The sequence below is a fragment of the Plodia interpunctella genome, chromosome 11 (assembly GCF_027563975.2).
Source record: "Plodia interpunctella isolate USDA-ARS_2022_Savannah chromosome 11, ilPloInte3.2, whole genome shotgun sequence".
NCBI classification, from domain to species: Eukaryota; Metazoa; Arthropoda; class Insecta; order Lepidoptera; family Pyralidae; genus Plodia; species Plodia interpunctella.
The window spans coordinates 5,212,465-5,232,291 of record NC_071304.1 but is presented as its reverse complement, the minus strand read 5'-3'; the positions used below and the strand labels follow the sequence as shown (position 1 = coordinate 5,232,291).

The 19,827-nt window shown below is 33.6% G+C and overlaps 4 protein-coding genes across 12 annotated transcripts; 2 read left to right on the top strand and 2 right to left on the bottom strand.

Annotated features, from left to right (window-relative positions):
* The first annotated feature begins 98 nt into the window (after positions 1-98).
* Positions 99-6,321, top strand: nudE. Of its 2 annotated transcripts, XR_008405078.2 has the most exons (8): positions 99-415; positions 655-808; positions 891-1,027; positions 1,308-1,444; positions 1,558-1,698; positions 1,945-2,027; positions 2,813-3,255; positions 4,040-6,321. XR_008405078.2 is itself a non-coding variant. In XM_053751248.2 (7 exons), exons 1-7 carry the CDS (start codon positions 342-344, stop codon positions 4,148-4,150), a joined length of 837 nt encoding a protein of 278 aa, XP_053607223.1. In that variant the 5' UTR covers positions 102-341; the 3' UTR covers positions 4,151-6,321. The 2 variants fall into 2 exon arrangements, 1 of the variants encoding a protein (XP_053607223.1); XM_053751248.2 differs by lacking the exon at positions 2,813-3,255 and having other exon boundaries at positions 102-415.
* On the bottom strand, positions 6,318-11,469 carry PIG-Q (Phosphatidylinositol glycan anchor biosynthesis class Q). Of its 6 annotated transcripts, none has more exons than XM_053751246.1 (8): positions 11,375-11,469; positions 8,482-9,064; positions 8,203-8,328; positions 7,860-7,995; positions 7,387-7,531; positions 7,106-7,298; positions 6,704-6,818; positions 6,318-6,614 (listed from the first exon to the last, which is right to left on the bottom strand). In XM_053751246.1, exons 2-8 carry the CDS (start codon positions 9,037-9,039, stop codon positions 6,430-6,432), a joined length of 1,458 nt encoding a protein of 485 aa, XP_053607221.1. In that variant the 5' UTR covers positions 9,040-9,064; positions 11,375-11,469; the 3' UTR covers positions 6,318-6,429. The 6 variants fall into 6 exon arrangements, with proteins under 6 accessions (XP_053607221.1, XP_053607220.1, XP_053607217.1 ...); XM_053751245.1 differs by having other exon boundaries at positions 11,241-11,461; XM_053751242.1 differs by having other exon boundaries at positions 11,323-11,437.
* On the bottom strand, positions 9,377-10,964 carry LOC128673871 (uncharacterized). Its single transcript, XM_053752026.2, has 2 exons — positions 10,250-10,964; positions 9,377-10,113 (listed from the first exon to the last, which is right to left on the bottom strand). The coding sequence occupies exons 1-2, from the start codon at positions 10,962-10,964 to the stop codon at positions 9,422-9,424; spliced, it is 1,407 nt and encodes a 468-aa protein (XP_053608001.2). The 3' UTR covers positions 9,377-9,421.
* Positions 11,470-13,522: 2,053 nt separating the features above from the next.
* LOC128673386 (uncharacterized protein) lies at positions 13,523-19,269 on the top strand. 3 transcript variants are annotated; one of them, XM_053751180.1, is made up of 8 exons: positions 13,795-13,841; positions 14,023-14,117; positions 14,567-14,645; positions 16,099-16,197; positions 16,630-16,848; positions 16,920-17,132; positions 17,535-17,728; positions 18,104-19,269. In XM_053751180.1, exons 3-8 carry the CDS (start codon positions 14,610-14,612, stop codon positions 18,231-18,233), a joined length of 891 nt encoding a protein of 296 aa, XP_053607155.1. In that variant the 5' UTR covers positions 13,795-13,841; positions 14,023-14,117; positions 14,567-14,609; the 3' UTR covers positions 18,234-19,269. The 3 variants fall into 3 exon arrangements, with proteins under 3 accessions (XP_053607154.1, XP_053607155.1, XP_053607156.1); XM_053751181.2 differs by having other exon boundaries at positions 13,802-13,841; positions 14,567-14,659; XM_053751179.2 differs by lacking the exon at positions 14,567-14,645 and having other exon boundaries at positions 13,523-13,841.
* The last annotated feature ends 558 nt before the right edge of the window (positions 19,270-19,827 follow it).

The window sequence follows — 19,827 nt, the reverse complement described above, 5'->3', positions numbered from 1 at the left end:
GGACTGTCGCATGAATGGACGTACGTACAGCTACTAAAACCTACACTGCCAACAATATATTTTTTTTACTATAATGGAATGGCAACATTGTTACATCCATTCATCCATCGCAGCCATTTTGGCATTTGACTTGTTTTGGGAGAACAAAATTTTGTCACAATTTGCGTATAACGGCCAATGTAATTAAATTTGTCGAAATAACAAAAAACGATTGATCAGAACACATGTACAACAACTAATTAATGATCATTTATATTTAAAAATAGTAATGGTACGTTGAAATAACATTACCTTGGAAAAACATTTGTTGAAATTGAAAGTTGTGAATTTCGTCGAAGATCATGGAATCTCCAAGACAATCTGAGTCTGACTCATTGGAATACTGGAAGAAACAAGCTAAACACTATGAACAAAAGTAAGTTCGAGATATGAAAGTCATATACCTAGGTAAAAAAATATCATAACAACATTGTGACTCTTGAAATAAATTGTGTTCTTATATGGTACAGTCAACAGCACATCAAGTTACCCTGCATGAACCTCTATGGCGTGGTAATAGCGGCGAGTTTGCAATAAATTTGGGTAGGTTGATGTGCTGTTGACTATTTTTGTTTAGTTTTAAATGAAGTTTGAAATTAATTTCTATTGTTTTAGAGCTAACGACATACAGCAAGAGTTAGACGAATACACTGAAAACTCTGCCCAGCTTGAAAAAGAATTAGAAGCCTCATTGGTTCAAGTGGAAAAACAAAACAGAGACTTAGAACATCAAAACCAACGCCTAAAAAATGAAATAGAAACATTAAGAGTAAGGGTAGAATCATGTGGAGAATAAATCAATATGTACAAACCATAGTTATGTAGTAATCATAAAATATTTGAATTTACAGAATAAACTGGAGAGGAGTCAGCACGAGACCAATGCATTAGAAAATGAACTACAGACTTTAAAAATTGAAAAAAATAAACAATGTGTATATATAAGAGAATTGGAACAAAAAAATGATGATTTAGAAAGAGGTCAAAGGTAGTAATAATATAATTTCAATTTCAAACTTTTTAGCTAGTGTTTACTTACACTGGTGTCATATTTTATAAGTTTCCTAAAGGCTAGTATAGACTGACAGCATATACAGTACAATGGGTTGGAACTGTAATAAATCATGTGGGTTACCCCACATGATTTATTACAGTTCTATAGGAATATGTAGTAGCCGAGTCACTTCTATAGGTAACAAGTCAAGTTGCAAGGAAGAAGCAATTCTGATATATTGAGGTTTTATTTATCACAATTTTTTTTTTTACAGGGTTATATCAGAGTCAGTGTCTTGTATAGAAGCATTACTAAATCAAGCATATGAAAGGAATGCAGTTTTAGAAAGTGAAGTAGATGAAATAGAAAACTTGAGAGTCAAATTGCAAAGAGCAACAGATGAAGCCAGAGGTATATCTATATTTGTACCTTATTTACTTTATTGCTAGCAATGCAAAATAGCCACATTACTGTGCTGTGCAGGAAAAGAGATTGCATTTTTTATTCATATATTTCTTTTTTAGATCTGAAACAAGAACTTAAAGTGGTAGAGAGACCACACAAGAAGGAAGATGGCAGTCCTTTCGAGAATACTGTCAATGGACATGTGTCCAATGCTTCACGAGTTGAGATTGAAACACAGACACTTTCATCACCTCAAAAAAGTATGTATTCTCTTATGATTAAAAAATGGCATTTCATATTATTAGTGTTTCTGCAAGTGTCAAACCCCGGTTTGAATGTTATTGTATATTTATATAATGGTTCACATTATTCCAAATAGTGTTTATAAGTAGAGTCCAATTAGTGTTAGATTGGTCTATGGTTACTAGATACAAAAAGTTAAAAAGTAATAAATTGATCCTACACTTTTTGATGAAACTTACAAATGATTTGATTACTTTCAACAGGAGAAATCAATGGTAATGCCATGACACCATCTGCCCGTGTATCAGCCATAAATATTGTGGGGGATCTTCTTCGGAAAGTAGGGGTGAGTCATACTCAAATATTTTCTATAATAAAAGTGATTGTAGTTTTGACTGTAGTAATATTCACATTAGTAGAGTGTAATCATTTAGTAAATGAGGGATCATTATTTATTGCTATAAATTATTCTTTTTTGTAATATAGTAGTGACTATATACATTTTTTGAGGCATATTTTCTGTAATTTATATGTATGTATTAGTACCTATGTATATGTTTATTCTTTATAGAGTTGTATTTTATTTAATATTATAATATTCTATACAATACTTACGCAACTTTTTATGAGACATATTCTATCTGACCAATCCTTCTAATAATTTCCGCTAGATCGCAATTGAATCTCGATCGTTACACTATTTTTTTATGGTTCCGGGTGTCGCGAAATTTGTAAAAGTTTGTTGTTTCCCAAGAATCAACAGACTTTGTTATTAAAAGATCAAGACAAAATTCGTAAGAGGTTGAATTGCAATGTAGCTGATGTTATTAGCTCGTTAATTTTATGAATATCTTTATTTTTTATTGTACATAGAATTATGTACCTGGCCAACAAACATTACTTATAATTCACCATTCAAAATTATATGGGTAACCTGTAGAATTTATTTATTTATTAACACTTTGAATAAATACATTATTGTATAAAATTATTTTTTATTATTTTATTTCACATTGCATAGTACTTATTCACAAATTGAGAAATAGTACATTAAATTCATTAGCATTCATTGTATTTATTGCACTTTGCATGGTTGTTGTGTGTAGTATGCATGATGTTTATTGCTTACAGCTTGAAAGGTTTCTTTGCCGTGATTGTGGTAAGGTCAAATGTTCGTGTGAAGTAGCTGCCGACGACAATCCGGTCCTAACTACACCTGCCGAAACTGATGTAAACACTGAGAGACAAGGTCCCGATCTTAGCGATAATATAGAATTCAGAAAATTGAACCGTCAGTACTCAGGACCTGAAAGAAATGATAATCTAGCAGAAAAACAATCGAACTTGACAAATAGGTCATCAGAATACCCATTCACGAGGGCCGGAGATAATGGGAAGTTGAGAAGATCATTTGCTGTCAGATCCCGGGAAGGAATTGAAAATCTTTTAAGTTTCGCTAAAGGCAACAAGACAAAAGAGATTAAAACAAATCATTAAAAAATAAAACATACATTGAAGATTTGAACACTAGTATTTTATTATTAGTGTTTTTGTATTAAAATCCTGTTTTCAAGGTATATTTTGTAAAAAGGAACCTTAAAATTTATGACTGCTTTGTTATTATGTATTGTTTATTTCTATAATGTAAGAATAATTTAGTCTTTCGACTTTTTTCATTTGCATTAAAGGTTTTCTGATTAAAACTTAATTAAATTGATGTATGTATGAACACCAAAATATGACCATTAGTACAATATTTTTAGTATCATTATATGTACTTATATTAATTTGGTATTATGAGCGCTTTAATAGAATTCTGAATGGAGTTTCAAAATGTACAGCAATTTTTAGTACTAATTAGGCTAGTATTTTTATCAGATTTCCATAAAATTTAAGATATAATGAACTTAATTTCATTATAGTGGATACTTGTTAGCATGTAGGACCTAATTCTTTACTTATTGTACATAATCTAGTCCTCTGCTTTTTTGTATGTGTCACCTTCATATTTTATATTTTTGAAATACAGGGTAACTTAAGGTAAACAATTGTTTCTTCGAAGTTTAGTATCGTGATCAGAGTCCAAAAACAAATATTATTTTGTATATAACTTACGAGCGCAGAGAAACGAAGTACCTACTAACATTAAAGAAAATTACATTTATATTTAAAATATTATTTTTGTAATTACATACATTTTAGGGCTCAACATTCATCATAACAGTGGTTAAATTACAACGTTGTTTACCCTAAACCCTGTATACATTGTTGCATTGGAGGTGGTGGTTTTAACTGTACAACTTCCTGTCATATACTAATATTAACATCATTCATGTTGTTTACTTTTCTTCATTGTAGGCTTTGGAATCAAAGTTAGCATCGTGTCGTGGTACAGTTAGACCTAAAGAGCATTCACCAAACTCGAGCTCCGACGTCAATAAGGACTACAGATGCGTACTCAAGAATTAAACATTGGCGCATATAATCCAATCTCGACTTGCAGCTGTAGCTTGAATAGCATCAGGCTAAGATCGAGCACGTGTGTACTAGTGTCGCCGAAAATTCAAGTGTGACTATCGATAGTTGGCCTTGAAAATCATCTAAAATAATATACCTATCAGTAGCTGCATAAGCTGTAATAATATTAAAAAAACAGTAGTTTCGATACTATTGGCCATTAGTCTTCTAGACTGTCGATGGTATCCATTACTCAAAATGAGGCCTCAGCATATCGATACTATTGCTTTAGCTTCAACTGTCTATTGGTTGTCGATCGGCAACACTAGTCTATCAACTGCCAAATAAGGTGTTTACATACATTAAGCCTTACACTTACCTGTCGCTAACGTATCTATTTATGATATGACTAGCATGATCTCACTTGCACGTAGAGGCACTATGAAAATATGCCCTAACCTTTTGACGATATCGTGCGCAGGCTCAAGCTAACACTACTTAGTGCGTGTGACACTAATAAGGTTAATGTTCATATAAATACTTTATTTGTCAGTTGCAATACAAAAATCGCTTTACACATCCTTGCTGAAAGTATCATATTGTGATCAGTGTCACATTTTCCTAATTTACTGATGTCTGTGATAGACTTAAAAATAGTTAAGGATTGGTAAATTAGCATTTGGCCTACCCACCGGAGACCTAGCTCATAGTTGCACTTCTAGCAACACTTTACATCACTTTCAGTGTGTTGTTTATCTTAGAATACAAAATATAATTGAATGGTTTACTATTTTTTACGGTTGACTATGCAGTCCAAAGATTTATATTCTTTTAATGATTTAGGATTTCCTTTATAACTATAAATGGAAGAATTGATCTTCATTGGTTACGTTAAATAAATTGAAAAAAAAAACATACTCCAGATGCTTGATAGCTTAACCTGGAAATAATATTAATAAAATTGGTGGCTATGCACAAGTATTTTAGAAATATATATTATGTAAATATAGAAATATGTATGTATGAAATTGTTAACTTTACAAAATTTTATGAAATATGAATATCAAGTGATATTTAGATACATTTACTTTCAGATTGCAAACAAAGTGTTATGTTTTGTATGATCAGTGGCCAGCATTTTGAGCAAGTTTTTGATGTTATGTGTAACTGTGAAATGTATCAGTCTCCATAGTATTGTAAACAAAACCAACAGTTAAGAAGTAGATTAGTCGTAAATATAATTTTAAGCAAGTCTTGACAATCATCTCACTCAGACATTGCATGAATTTGTGGCTAACCATTATGGTTGCAGTCTGGTTTAAAAATAATCGTGATCTTTTTGTGTTCTTGGCATGGCTCTACTAACACATTACTATTATACTTATCTCATTATAAAAAAAAATATCACGAAAGCGGCCCCTGTTTTTGTGATCATCGGTACATAAACTACAACTACATTAATTAAATAATCTCACGTTGATGAATTACTGCTAAGCTACAAACAATATGTAACTCTTGCCTTATAAGTTAAGTATATAATATACCCAGCAAAGTTATATCATTGGTATTATATTTTACTTGATTTGACACGAGGTTTCCATCTCTAATGAGGTTTGTTATTTTAATAGCATAATTTATATTTGTTGATGTACCAACAGGTATGAACAATGTAGAGATGTAACACTACATACACACATAACTTGGTCAACACTACAGGCTTTTACATTATCTTATATAGGCAAATGCTGTGTAAGCTAAGTTCATAAATGTCACAATAGGTATAAGTAGATTTTACAAATTGTTGTACATGTGATACCAAAATATGCAGTGATGCAACCCCCTTCAACTGGGCAATTGAATGTATTGCTGTCTCTTTTTTAGTATTATCGTGCTAAAAATAAATAGAAACGCATACATTGCCGTTCAATGTGGATGAAGTGAAAAAATATTATTACATAGATGTGATTATTTATAATTATACTTTAAATTGCCCAAGTGATTAAAATGTAAAAGTTAGGATTCTCTCAGTTTTTTGTGACGAGGAAAATTAAATGTTAATAAATTCTTTTTGCGCAGTTTGCCGAGATTAGTTTTCATTTTTGAACTGTACGCATTTATGTTAATTCACATGTGTGGTGACCAAAAACAATTTGTCCGCAATTAAATAATTAATCATATGTAAATCAATATTGTTTTATTTCGAAACTTACAATGATTATGCCTTATGCTTATGAATAAAATTTTTTTTCTTCTTTCAATTTAGATGTGTGCCTGGCTATTTTGGGATTGTTTTAAATAACTATTTGTTTTCCTACACAAACATTAGAAAGCATATTTGTCCACTGAAATTGTTTTGGTGTATCTACGGGCGATTTGAAATGGTTCACCAGGTCCCAAATAGACTTTCGAAACAGCTTCAATCGTATGACTAGATGTGACGATTTTTCTTTATTCAATACTTCCATGCGGATGTTTCCTGAAATAAATTTAGGTAAGTATGTATATACTAGTTTCAATATATATAAGTAAATTTAGTCAAAAGGCAAGTCTAGTTGCCCACCTTACCTCCAACTTTGGGAGATCCTATCAACCACAAAGTTAAGGCGTATAACGGGAATGTTTGCACTAAATATATTACTTTGGCTAATATATACTGCACGACCAGGGACAGCAGCCGGAACTAGAAGAATTTGATAAAACGTAGTTAATAAAACTCTGGGAAAGCCCTTCCTTATTAGATTACTATGAAATGAATTATTGGATGAATGGATAACTTATTGTTTATTCAGTACACGTACGCAGCCGCAAGGTGGCACTAGTAAGTCATGTCTGGTGCCTTTATGTGAACTGAATAAAATCTGACACCAGTATTCCTTAGAATGAAGGGTTCTTCACCGTGGGGCCGAAAATCGACATCATGAAGAAAAAAACAATTGGTGGAGCCGTAAATGTAAAAAAAAAACTTACCAATGTAAAGACAATATAATACATCGCCGTAGTAGGTAGCAGCAGTAATAATATTGTGAACGCCACTGTGCCCACAAACAGTTCTTGGTTCGTGTATTCGCACGAGTCAATGCCATCCCTCAAAGGGTTGTATTTGCGACCAACAAAGAACCTCAATAATGCAATGAGACCCGATATCTGTATATTGAACATTCTGGAGTAAAAATAGCTAATAAGTAAAATAAAATAATAGATAATTTATAGATAAGCTAATAATGTAAAAATAAGAAACATACTCATACCTAGCAGCATATACATAAATGCAATAAGAATGGAATGTAGCTATGCATATCATGTCGGATATTATTGCAGCTTGAAATGTAAACCCTAAGTAACCAATGTAGTGGTAGATGTGTAGGATAATGTCCAGTTTTTCACCAGATACATCTGTGAAAATAAGTTATTTTGTTAGTTAACAATAATTATGTAGGTATTTGGTTTCTGAACATTAATTACCTATTATGCTTTTAACATAAATTTTGTATTATAATAATAATAAAAATTTTTAGGGAATTGTTTAACAAAAGCAGTATTCTGTATACTGCTATGTAGAGAACTTCATCAAAACTGACTGAACAATAATGTTAAAAACTGTAGTACAGCACTGGGGTTTTCTATAAGTTGGCTAGCTAGGTCGTAGGTGTCATTAATTTCCCAGAGCAACTGTGCCTTGAAACTACAGGGACATTTCATGATCATAAAAAAGTTAACCTACCTAAAAAAAGCCACCACAATTGAACATGATATGAAAAATATTTTCCGAGCATTTTGTTGAATTCTTTGTTTAGTTTGAATCCAGCTGGCGAACCCATCAGCCATTTTAATAAAGTATATAACATATTTATTAGCTCCTGTAATTAAACAAAAATGCAAGTGAATTTATCATAATTACCTTTAAAATTTCTGCAAAGTTAACTTTCAAAGAAAATAATATACATATTTTATTCTCTTATCTGTAAATCATAACTCAGGCCATAAACTATAATATAAATTCTGTGAGTACAGTTTATGTTGTACCTAAAAGTAATCCCTAAAATTTATTTATTTTTCATTCTTACCTCTAAGACTTCCATTAACTTTGAACTCAGCTTCATTTTGTGCTGTGTGAGAAAATTTAAGACCAGATACCCTAACAGCAAGTCTACTGCCACTGCCAGAATTATATTACCTTGCTTGATAAATATCTATAAAAATGAATATAAATTTAGTTTTCACCAAAAAAGATAAGGTATTATTTACTAACTATATTTATGGGGATAAATTAATAGGCAACTGAAACTCAGGATAATTTCATGGAAAATCATTATTAAAACATTACAGGTGTTGATCAACCTCACCTTTTTGTCTTTCCTTATAGACATTACAAGCCAGTAAAACATATTAATATAATTCACAATATGTTGTATAAACATAGATGATGACAGCCAATCAGGTATTCTGAGGAATGGTGTGTAATTTGTTACCACTTGGGTAAAACCATATTCTGCTTTTACTATTTTCTGAAAATCATAGAACTCACCACTTTGGTCTATAAATTCTGAATTCACTGTTTTCTCATAATCATATAACATTATGATACAGTTTTCGGTATTTTCAATTTTGTTACCGTGGATAATTAAATTATTTATCATTGGAATTTCTTTCTGTTCTAATAGAAGCCAATTTCTATACTTTTTGTTTTCGTCTACGATTTTTGATTGATGTGCACAGAGTTGGCCATATATTATTTCTTGGGCTTCATTATGTCCATCAATTAGATCATCAACATTGTTTGCATATTTGATGACACATATAGTATAAGTTTGTAGCTCAGCAGCATTAATAATAAACCCTTTAAAATATACATCCTTCAGAGGTTTTGAAATAGCCGGTAAGAAAATTCTTATTGAAGTCATATTTCATTTGTTTTTTGTCTGTAAACTGTAAATGAAAAAATCAATAAACACAAAATCTGATAAGGTATTAGATATCTTTAAAAAGTATGCAAATTCAATAAAATCCAATGAAATATGAAAAACACAATAAGTACTAACTCCACCAAAACAATTAGGCACATGGCAAACATGGCGTCACTGTAGCTAGGGAGGGGAATATTCGAGACTCGCTGATACCTAGTATGAAACTGGTAAGTAACTATTGTGAATACAACTTAGTATGTGTATATTATAACTATACTTTATTTATTTTGGGAACAGAGAACTGTGTGTGCAAAGGAAATAATAAAACTCCTAATTGATTAAATGTACTTTATTTATTGGAATAATTTGAAAAATTGTTCTAATCAGAATCTAATTCTTCAATCCCTGACATTCTTTCAAAATCTGAATGTGATTCCAAATCACTGTCATCGCTGTCGTCATTTACATTTATGACTAACTCTCTTGCGTCTTCTAAACCTTGCTTTTCCCAGTACGCCTTCCGTAACCGGTCCACGTGATTAATTTCTTTTTTCCAATCGTCTTGCGTTATTGATTGTATGGCTTCCCTGGCTAGTTTTTCGATTTGTCTCTCTGACTGATCGACATTCTTGTCGGCGACTCTTTGTTTGACCAGGTTCCAAATGTACTCAATAGGATTGAGGTCACATTGATATGGTGGAAGTCTGAGGACTTCGTGACCGCTCTCCTCTAAAAGTTTGTCCACTAAATATTCTTTTTCCGGTCGGTTGCGAATTATAATATAATTCAACTCAGCCTTTGTCATTCGCGGGTCAAACGTAATGTTTCTCTCGCTCAGCCAATTCTGCATGTCTTGTTTACGAGCGGCCATAGTAGGAGGCTTATTTAATTGCTTGCTGTGGTAGGGCGCGTTGTCTATGACAACAATACTGTTAGGTGGCAAATTTGGAATTAGTTTTTCGGTTAACCATTTCGTGTAGTTTTCTGTGTCCATTTCGTCGTGGTAATCCCCTTTACTACTTTTACATTTGTATAATAAGTCTGCACCTTCGACGAACCCAGTCTCTCCTCCTGAAATACAAAGATATAAACATTAATAAACAGTGTAGTGACATGAACAATAGTTAAATTATTAAAGTAGAATATCACGTACGTGCAGAAATATTAATTATATGGAACCCTAATAAGACAGCTCATTGGGTATTACCTGCGTGAACGATTATCCAGCGTTGGCCAGCACTATCGTTTTTTCTTATGCCTGGGACCGTTTGACTTTGCCAACACTTGTTGACAGTGTAATGCGAGTGGACCCATGTTTCATCGGTAAAAATAACAGGTTTTTTTTCCGGGCCCAAGTCGTCGTTTTCTTTTAATCTTCTTAAGTAACGTGCACGCCACGCTGCTATTTCAGGTCTTTCTATGAGCACGTCTCGTTTTTTGGAGCACTTTTTGAATTTAAATCCCAAACTTTCTGTTATAATTTTTCGCAGGGTCTCTCTTTGACCAGGAAAGTTAAGATCTCTCTTAACAACGTTTAAAATTTTTTTCAATGTAGGCACTTCTTTGTACACGTCATAAAAGCTTTCAATTTTTGTTTTAATTGCACAAATCATGAAGTCATCAATTTCCAGCTTTTTCTTTTGTTTTCGCTTTTTCCCTGGAGTGGGTAATTTGACTGTCTCTGTTGGGGCTTCGCTTGACGTACCCGGCTGTGGTGAAAGCCTTAGTTTCTCCAAAACTTCTTTTTCCTCGTTTTTTATTCTGGCCAATGTGCGTCGACTAATGCCAGTAGCCGTACACACTCGCTTTTCCACTTGAGATATTGGAATAGCTATTCCATGCAACTTTTCTTCCTCAAAAAAATGTAATACTTTTAATATCATTGTCCTTTCGGACCCACGGATAGTTTTTTTCCTACCCATTATGAGGTTAACAAAAAATATCAACAACAAAAACAACACGGGACTTTTAAACAACACAGAATGAATTAATAACAATTATTTAACAAAAATTAACAACACAAACTCAACAAAAACCCAACTGACAACGAAAATTTTAGGAGGCGCGAAAGCACGTGGTGTAACTGCAGAGCGCGAGTACACGACTGCGCGTCACTAGGGAGAGCGCGGGGAGGTGAGACGAGGTACGGGCGCCGAAACCGCATTCCTGTCATGCGCCTAATTGTTTTGGTGGAGTACCTTTAACATCAATTTACAGATGTATTCATAAATTATTATATCTATTGTTATGTAGACACATAAATATAACAAGAATAATTACCTATTAGGTATGTACCTATCTTTGATTTGAAGAAAAGAAAATAGGTACCTACCTAAGTAGTAATGATAAAATAATTCATGTAGGATATAGGTAAATAAAATTGCTCTTGTCGGAGCGGAGCCAGTGTTGCCATGTCAGCCAACCAAATTGACAATTTGGTTGGCTGGGTGTCATAGGTATTAGAACCATGGATTAAGTACTTCGTACAACGGAGTACCTACTAGGTCCCAATCATGGAATTAGTAGGTACTCCGTACGAAGTACTTATTAAATCCATGGTCCCTATTTATTATTTTCGAATGCTTGTCGTTTTCAGTGATTCACTTGCGAGTTTTGAGCTTCAAAGCTCCGTGCCACCCAGAACCCTGAACGCAACCAACTAATGACTTGCACTCATCAGTCGCTGTCCACATATATTTTCTCCTAAACTGATTACCAACTGCATACCTGCACTAATCACTGATCAAAGTCACAAGCTTTAGCAAGCTGACAAGCCGTACCTATTTATACCGTATTTGCGGAGGCGCAGGCAGGCGTGGCGCGGCACGGCGTAGCGGTGGTGCAAAGGGGCGTGTGTGTGGGGCTTTTGAGATGTGGACAATAGTGTCCATATCTCAAAAGCCCCCACATGTATAGACATGTAATACACACTACAATACACAATTATATGTATACATGTAATAACATTTACTTTAAGCTATATAATTGCTATATAAGATCGCGTTCAAAACACCGTGATCCGACACCGTACCAAAGTACGGGACGTTGGAGACGCGGTCATGAACCTGAAGTGGAACTGGACACCTGGCACGTCGGCGTGATGTCAGGTGAGAGGTAAAATGCTGACTAAATGGTGGTCTAGGGCCGGTAAGAGAGGTGTCGGACGACCTCCAATGAGATGGGCGGACGATATAATGAAAGTCGCAGGTTGTACATATGGATGAGAGAGGCCCAGGACACCGGAGGGTGGCGTACGCGAAGAGAGGCCTATGCTCAGCAGTGGGCACAAAGAGGCTAAAATGATGATGATGATGATATAATTTTTGGTTAATATATATATATATATATCTATATATTTGCTACGCTATTTTTGTTTTTTAAATTTAACCTTAAAATGGAGATAACTTATTTTAAGGGAACACAGTTTTCATCTGTTGTCTATTTTAAAGAAGTTACAGATGTCACAAATGTCACAATTTTATGTTTAGAGAAAAGAACTATTTTTTTAATGAAGAAATTTTCTTTGGTCATTGGCTTATGTCAGACTCGAAGTAGTAATGTAGAAATATCGACAGTTTCACTATCGATAGATAAAGTATCTAGTTCAGTATCGATAGGGATATCGAGTGTATATAAGGATAAGGTTAACGATAGCATATAATAATATTGGCCAGTAGTAAGACTACGAAACGACTAATAATATTTTACCAGTCTTAATAATATTTTACATCGTCCTTTTGTAACTAACCAGATCCAGATATTAGCTATTTTGGATTGGAATCAAATATATTGGCTTCGAATGATTCAAGAGACCCGATAGCATAACGTTTGTGCATTGGACATGAGGGAAGGGGAAGAAAAAAATTACTACAGCAGGTGTCGCCAAATGCACATCATAATCAAACGGTAAAATAAATATTATAGTGTAAAGAACGCTAGAAGAAAACATTAGATTTGATTGGTTGCAAATCTTCAACTCAAAATAGCCCAAATCAAACAAACGGTTAAGCTACAACATTCCTTCACTCTTTACAAAATAGTTTACTCTGTTGTAGTATACAAAATCGGTTATCGAACAAGCATAAATTTAAATTAGCCTTTCTGGAACGTTCAGCTACTGCACGTAAAATAGCGGTAGTAAAAGGACAAAAAACTTTAGATAAAATTAATATGCTATAACTTTATCTATGATTTTTAAGGTAATATTCTCGTTACTCTCCAGTAGTATGAAACACCTCCATTCTTAAGATTTCTTCTTCTACAATCTTTTTTACACTGTAAAATTGAACAATGAGACATAATTCGCGGTGTATCTAATTAAAACACTGCACGATTACGGCGCTTTGAAGTCGATTAATCGCATAAAGTTGACACGCGTGATGTGACACGTCTACTTCACATGTTTTCTGTGTTCCGTGCTCGTCTCCGATAATCTATCGATAGTGAAGTAACTTATCGATTGGCATCACTAAGTGGTATTGGTTTGTTGGTTTGGTTGGATTGGACGGACGCCATTTTATTAATGTTGAATTTTGTGCGTTTGGCGAATGGATATGTACCTACTACCTTGTAGTTATCATTTTTTAAATTATTTTATTACGCGGAAATTTAGTGTTAATGTCTATTTAAATGTGTAATTAATGTATTTATTATTCTAATTTACGTATGGTAGATTGTATATAGGTGTTTGAATTGAATTCACAGTTTTGATTTTGGTGTAATCAAATCAAATCACACCATGTCCGCACACGAGCAAATGAGGGCAATGTTGGATCAATTGATGGGCACAGCACGAAATGGTAATTTATTATTATTATAATGTAATTTATCTATAATCTATCAATATTCTATAGTCGTTGCAAATTTTTATCATATTGCAAAGTTTTATCTGTTTTCCACTGAATATACTAGTCTTAAGAAGCAAAGCCACATAGTTATTGAGTTTTTGATATACCTATTTAAAAATATTTACTTTTTCAGGTGAGACGGATAAGCATGGAATAAAATTTTATGATGATGCTGTGTGCAAATCCTTTCTGTTGCAATGTTGTCCACACGCAATCCTTTCGTCTACGGTAAGTTTTCGTTTATAGTAATGTGGATTTTGGGTCATTAAAGTTGTGCAATTTGAGGTACTATTACTTTCAGTTGTTGCTCATTAAATTTTTTACCCAATATATTTATTAAATATATATATATATATTACACTATAATGCTTTGTAGTTATATTTTGTAATATTACCTCTTAAAAGTATTCTTTTCATATCTTCACATAATTTAGGGTAGTGACTCAACTGTATAAAATTCAGCTTCGGGTTTCTTTATTAGCTACTATGAATACTTACTGAGGTGACATTCAAATTAAATTGAACCCTGGGGCTCCTTTTCGTGGTCAGTGGATTGTACTGTCATTACTCTAAAGAATGTGCTTCTCCTTTCAACAACTTATAAATATAATTATGCAGTAGTATCATGGAAATCCTTCATCGGAGTGGCATTAACTGTGGTGAAATATGCTTTTCAGAATATGCCCAACACTAGTCTTTATTGCTCATCACAATACTTAAATGATGTGGGATAGATTGTATGAGTTAGGCTGTTCTGTAAGTACCAAGATGTACGTATAAAAACATTTATAGTTAGATGATTGTATATTTACTGCTAAGCAGTTACACATAAAATACTTAAAATATGCATCGGTTACTTATGCAGATTTGGTGAGTACATGTGAAAAATTTTAGGAACACGAAAAATCCTAGCCTGGTGAGATCCATTTGGTGATTCAGACTAACTGCATTGGGTATGTACTGTGCTATACACATGGCTAGAATATGGAGATAAAAAATTATAAATGCATGTAACCGTTTTATTTCAAGATTTTACTTTTGTTTAAAATTTTTTTACTCTAAATATAATTTTGAAATTTTCAAAAATAGTAAGATATATATAAAAAATTCAAAACATTGTTATTTATATAATAAACTTATTATAAATAAACTTATAGAGAAACAAATCATTGTATTATGAAGAGCTCTCTATCAATTCAACACGTCTTAAGAGCTCTAACATAGTGCAACTTGTTGCTGCAACCAAGAGGAAAGTGTGTATGTAAAAGAAAGAAGTATTTCTCCTTCTAAGAAATACATGTATCTCTCTTGGTTGGAGCAACAAGTTGCACTGTGTATTGAGCCTCTTGAAATGTACAAACATGTAAACTGTTTGTTTGACAGTTGTGTGTAGATCTTCAAATCATAGATTTAGAAGGGCCCAGCGCGGCGCGGCCCCGCTTCAAATAGTTTGTCCGAAGTTTCTCTATGCCCATGTAGGTACTTCATGCCATGACAAGTCTTTGTCAGGTTACATGAAATCCTTACACTTTGGTTCACATAATAATTATTAATTAATCAAACACATGCTAAAATTAGTGAATGAAAAAACAATTGAGAAAATATTTTATTATAAAATTTTATCCACATCATTTAATTTTAATAAAAAGATGTTTTGTGTTATAAAATGTACCTTGTTTATATATAAATATAAACAAAAATGTTATACAAAATTGGGGTTTGCTATTACGTTTTCTTAAATTGTAATTATATAAGAATATAAATAAATATATTAAATGAATCCTTATTTTGTTTCATAAGTTGTGTATTAATTTTGAGGGTGATCAGAGTAGGTTAAGTTTAGGGTGAGCGAGGGGTGTGTCCTCTGATTTGTAAGTATTAAAGATATTTTCCTTGTTGGTGATGAAGGAGGACTCCGTGAGCTGATGGTGATATTGTATGTATATTACAATAACAATTATCATTGGTTTAATATGATATGGTTCAACCCAATATAAATAATATTATTTATGAACCATCTTTCTTTTATTTTCATTAATGAAACTGGTTTTTAATAAAAATCAGTATTGATAAGATAAAAATTATTGAAGACATCGTTACATATAAAAAATGTGATCTTGATGCTAATATAGATCATGACCTTTTTATTACACTAACATAAATGTTGTACTAAAAACAAATTTGTGATGTCACATTATTTCTTTTGCAGCGAATGGATTTAGGTGAGTGTCCAAAAATACATGATCTGGCTCTTCGTGCGGATTATGAGTTAGCGTCGAAAAGTAAAGACTATTTCTATGACATTGATGTAAGTATTGGTTGACAAAATTTTTTATATATATGATTATTCTAAATTATAATATTTTATTGTATTTATAATATATCAGTAGTTATGATATGTTTTTGTCTACTAAACGTTTTCGTGTATACAATTCATAACAATCTATAGTTTTACTACATTTGTTCTTAATGTTGACCTTGTATTTTTATTCATTTTTCAATTAAACTTTAAAACCTCTTTCTCATTTTTTGTTATTATATAAAAATTAAAAATGTACCTTCCTTTCTAAACAGATATTTTTTAACTTTATGTAATATTTTACTTCCTTGTACAATGTTATGGTAAATGATTTTGTTTTTTAGCTTTCATTACATATTGGCAAGTAGGTGCTTTATTTGATCCATTTATTTTGCCAAATAGAACTATTTATTAATCTGTTAATTTTCTTTTGATGTAAAGGCTACGGAACACCTGGAGGCGTTTTTATCTGACTGCGACAGGAGAACGGCTGCGGCCAAGCAACGGCTTGCCGAAACTCAAGAAGAGTTGTCTGCTGAAGTGACAGAGAAAGCAAATGCTGTACACGAGTTGGCTGAACAGATCGGTCAGAAGCTGGCTCGAGCTGAAGCACTTGGAGAAGAGGGTATGGTTGAAGAAAGTGTAAAGCTGATGGGAGAGGTATTATACAAAAATAAAAATAATTCGAAATTAATATATTGCGGCCATATTTATCATGGTTAATTTTTCAGATCGAAGAGTTGCGTAAGAAAAAGGCCGCAGCTGAACAGGAGTATCGCAATTCAATGCCGGCTTCCTCATACCAGCAACAGAAGCTGCGGGTGTGCGACGTGTGTTCGGCGTATCTTGGTATCCATGACAACGACCGGCGACTGGCCGACCACTTTGGCGGGAAACTTCATTTGGGCTTTATTACCATTCGCGAAAAGTTGGCTGAATTGAAGGTTCGTATGTTATTTATTCTTCTTACTGTATTTTTTAAAAGTTTATTTCACTTGCATAGTTTATTTAACTCGTACTTTTTGCATATATTTACTTTCAATTTTCTTTAAAGTTCCTAGAGCCTGTTTGACTATTTTTTTGTTAAAATGTCTTATTGTAATCTGACAAATAAACCAACTGCTAACAGGTAATAACCAATTAGCTGTCTTCAACATTTGTGAAACAGTTTTAATTAGCATAAACTGTTGGATTTGTTACAAATAGGATATTAGATATTTTATCAGCAAGCCGTCAAACAGGTCCCTAATCTTGTACAAATACAATAAGCATTTGTTTTATTTAATCTTTTTGAAAGTGAAATTTGAACCCGCATTTCGTCCTCTGATGTCATCAACTCCTTCCAGAAAACAGTAGACAAGAGGCGGGAAGAGCGTGGGGCTTCAGAGCGCGAGCGCAGCAGCAGCCGACGGCACTACGTGGGCGGGCGCGAGCTGGACCGGCGCGCGCGCCGACACCGCGAGACGGCGCGCGACCGCGACCGAGCCAAGGACAAGGAGCGCGACCGCGAGCGCGATCGTGACCGCGAACGAGAGAAGAGGTCATTCACTTTTTAAAAATTATACACCCCTTGTTGACGAGTGTGTAATACACAATTCTTACATATTACAAAAAGAAATCCCCTTGTCGCATCTGTCTTGTCTGTATGAAGGCGATATACTCAAAAACTTCCGTGAAGCCGAAACTGACCGCTAGTATATTACAAAAATAAATCAATATGCCCTTTAAAGCAGACGATCTTGTTTGAGTTGAAACAAAAACGGCTGCTCTAAGGAGCAGCCGGTCTTGTTTTAGTTGCAAATGTTAATTTGTACCCACTTACAGCTTGCTGTCAAGCTACATCTTTATGGTGTTTACCTTCACACGCAATAGAGCAGAACTAGGACTTGTTCTCATAGTTACGTTTTGTTCGCAGGCGCAGCAGATCACGTAGCAGAAGCAAACGTGAAGGGTCCCGCGAACGCTCCCGCGGACGCGATCGCGACCGCGAATCCCGCCGCAGTCGCTCTCACCGGTCCTCATCAAAAGAACGCAGGCGCGAATAATTATGTTTCTCATTTAAAATAATAAGCTCATCAACCACATGAAATAGACTTCAGCCACTGCCAAATAATTCGTCATGTCTTGTTATCCGAATTAAGGAACTGTAGTCCATATTCATAAATGACGCTGACATACCCTTATTCATAAAAAATATAAATTTAAGCTAAAGTATGTTTTGTCTCATTCTGTCAATGTCAAGTATTGTTAAATGTGATAGGGACAAAACATACTTTAACTTACAGAATGATTTTTTATGAATAAAAGGTAGGTAGGTATGTGTAGTAGCACAACAAAATGAGGATTTATTTAGCTATTACTACCATCACATGGGATAGGATTTAGTTTCGTTTTCAGATGTGATCTGTTTATAGTACCTAAATAGGCTGACAGAGAAATAGGTATAAGTAACGCAATAATATATTGTAGCTAATTATATGGATATACAAAATGACTTTTCGTATTTAAGGGGTGTTATATTAGATTCTGAACGGCAATGTTTAACTTATCGCAGTTGAGATGAAATCCATTGGCGGAAATTCTATCTCAATGTTGGTTTCGAAATTTTATCTTCTTAAACGACACCATTCATTTTCCGATGCCATTCAACTAGAGAAACAAGATGTTGACTATATTATATAAGAACATGAATTGCATTTTCTATCGTTGCATGAGGCCCAGTCTTCTAAAAGTAGGTTAGTTTGAAATTCTAACATTTTTCTTTTCCTGAAATTTCTAAAACTTCTTTCCTTGCGCTGTTTTTATTCATTCTAACCAGATATTGACAATGTTTTATAACAAACAATCAATGTTAATTTATACTACAGGAGACAAACGGAACTTTGTTCTCAACACATTCTGCAGTCACATATTACACCACTGGTCTCATAAGATTATTAGAATATATATTTTTTGTTATGTGAAAATTAATACCAGGTTTCAGTGTACAAATTTGTGTTTGTACGGTGATTAGAAATGTAGGTTGCGATTTACTTTTGTGTTTAAGTAAGATTGTTATTTGAATAAAATCGATATATTGAACTTTACAATTTTCATTTTAATCATCGTTGGCGGAGATCTACTTGTGTTGTGCAACCCGAAGCACGCACCGAACCGGCCTGCACGCATATACATACATGTCGGAGAGGCTGAAGGAAAATAACTAATTTCTTTCGCATTTCATTATTAAATAGAAGGGAAAACATGGCCAATCAATGTACTTACCTACTCAGCAAATAATACTTGTCACTATATCGATTCTATCCATAGGCGTATTGCCTTTTCGACAGTTTCACTACTGGTAGTCTTGCAACGCTAACATGAGCTGTTTTACCAACAATATGTGGTAGTTAAAATGAGTATAAATTGAAAGAAAATTGAAAATTACACCAATCAAAAGGGAGTCAATCCAATTACTTTCTTCCATTCTTCAGTCGTATTCCTCATGGCTGAGGGCCGTGGTCATTACGTGGAACGAAATACACTCATCAACTTGGCATTATTTGGTTTGCAATTGCCTTCTCTATTTCACACACTTGTGTGTTAATAAGTAGTCGATTCAAACTACTATACTGACTCAGATTGGTATAGAAACTCGTG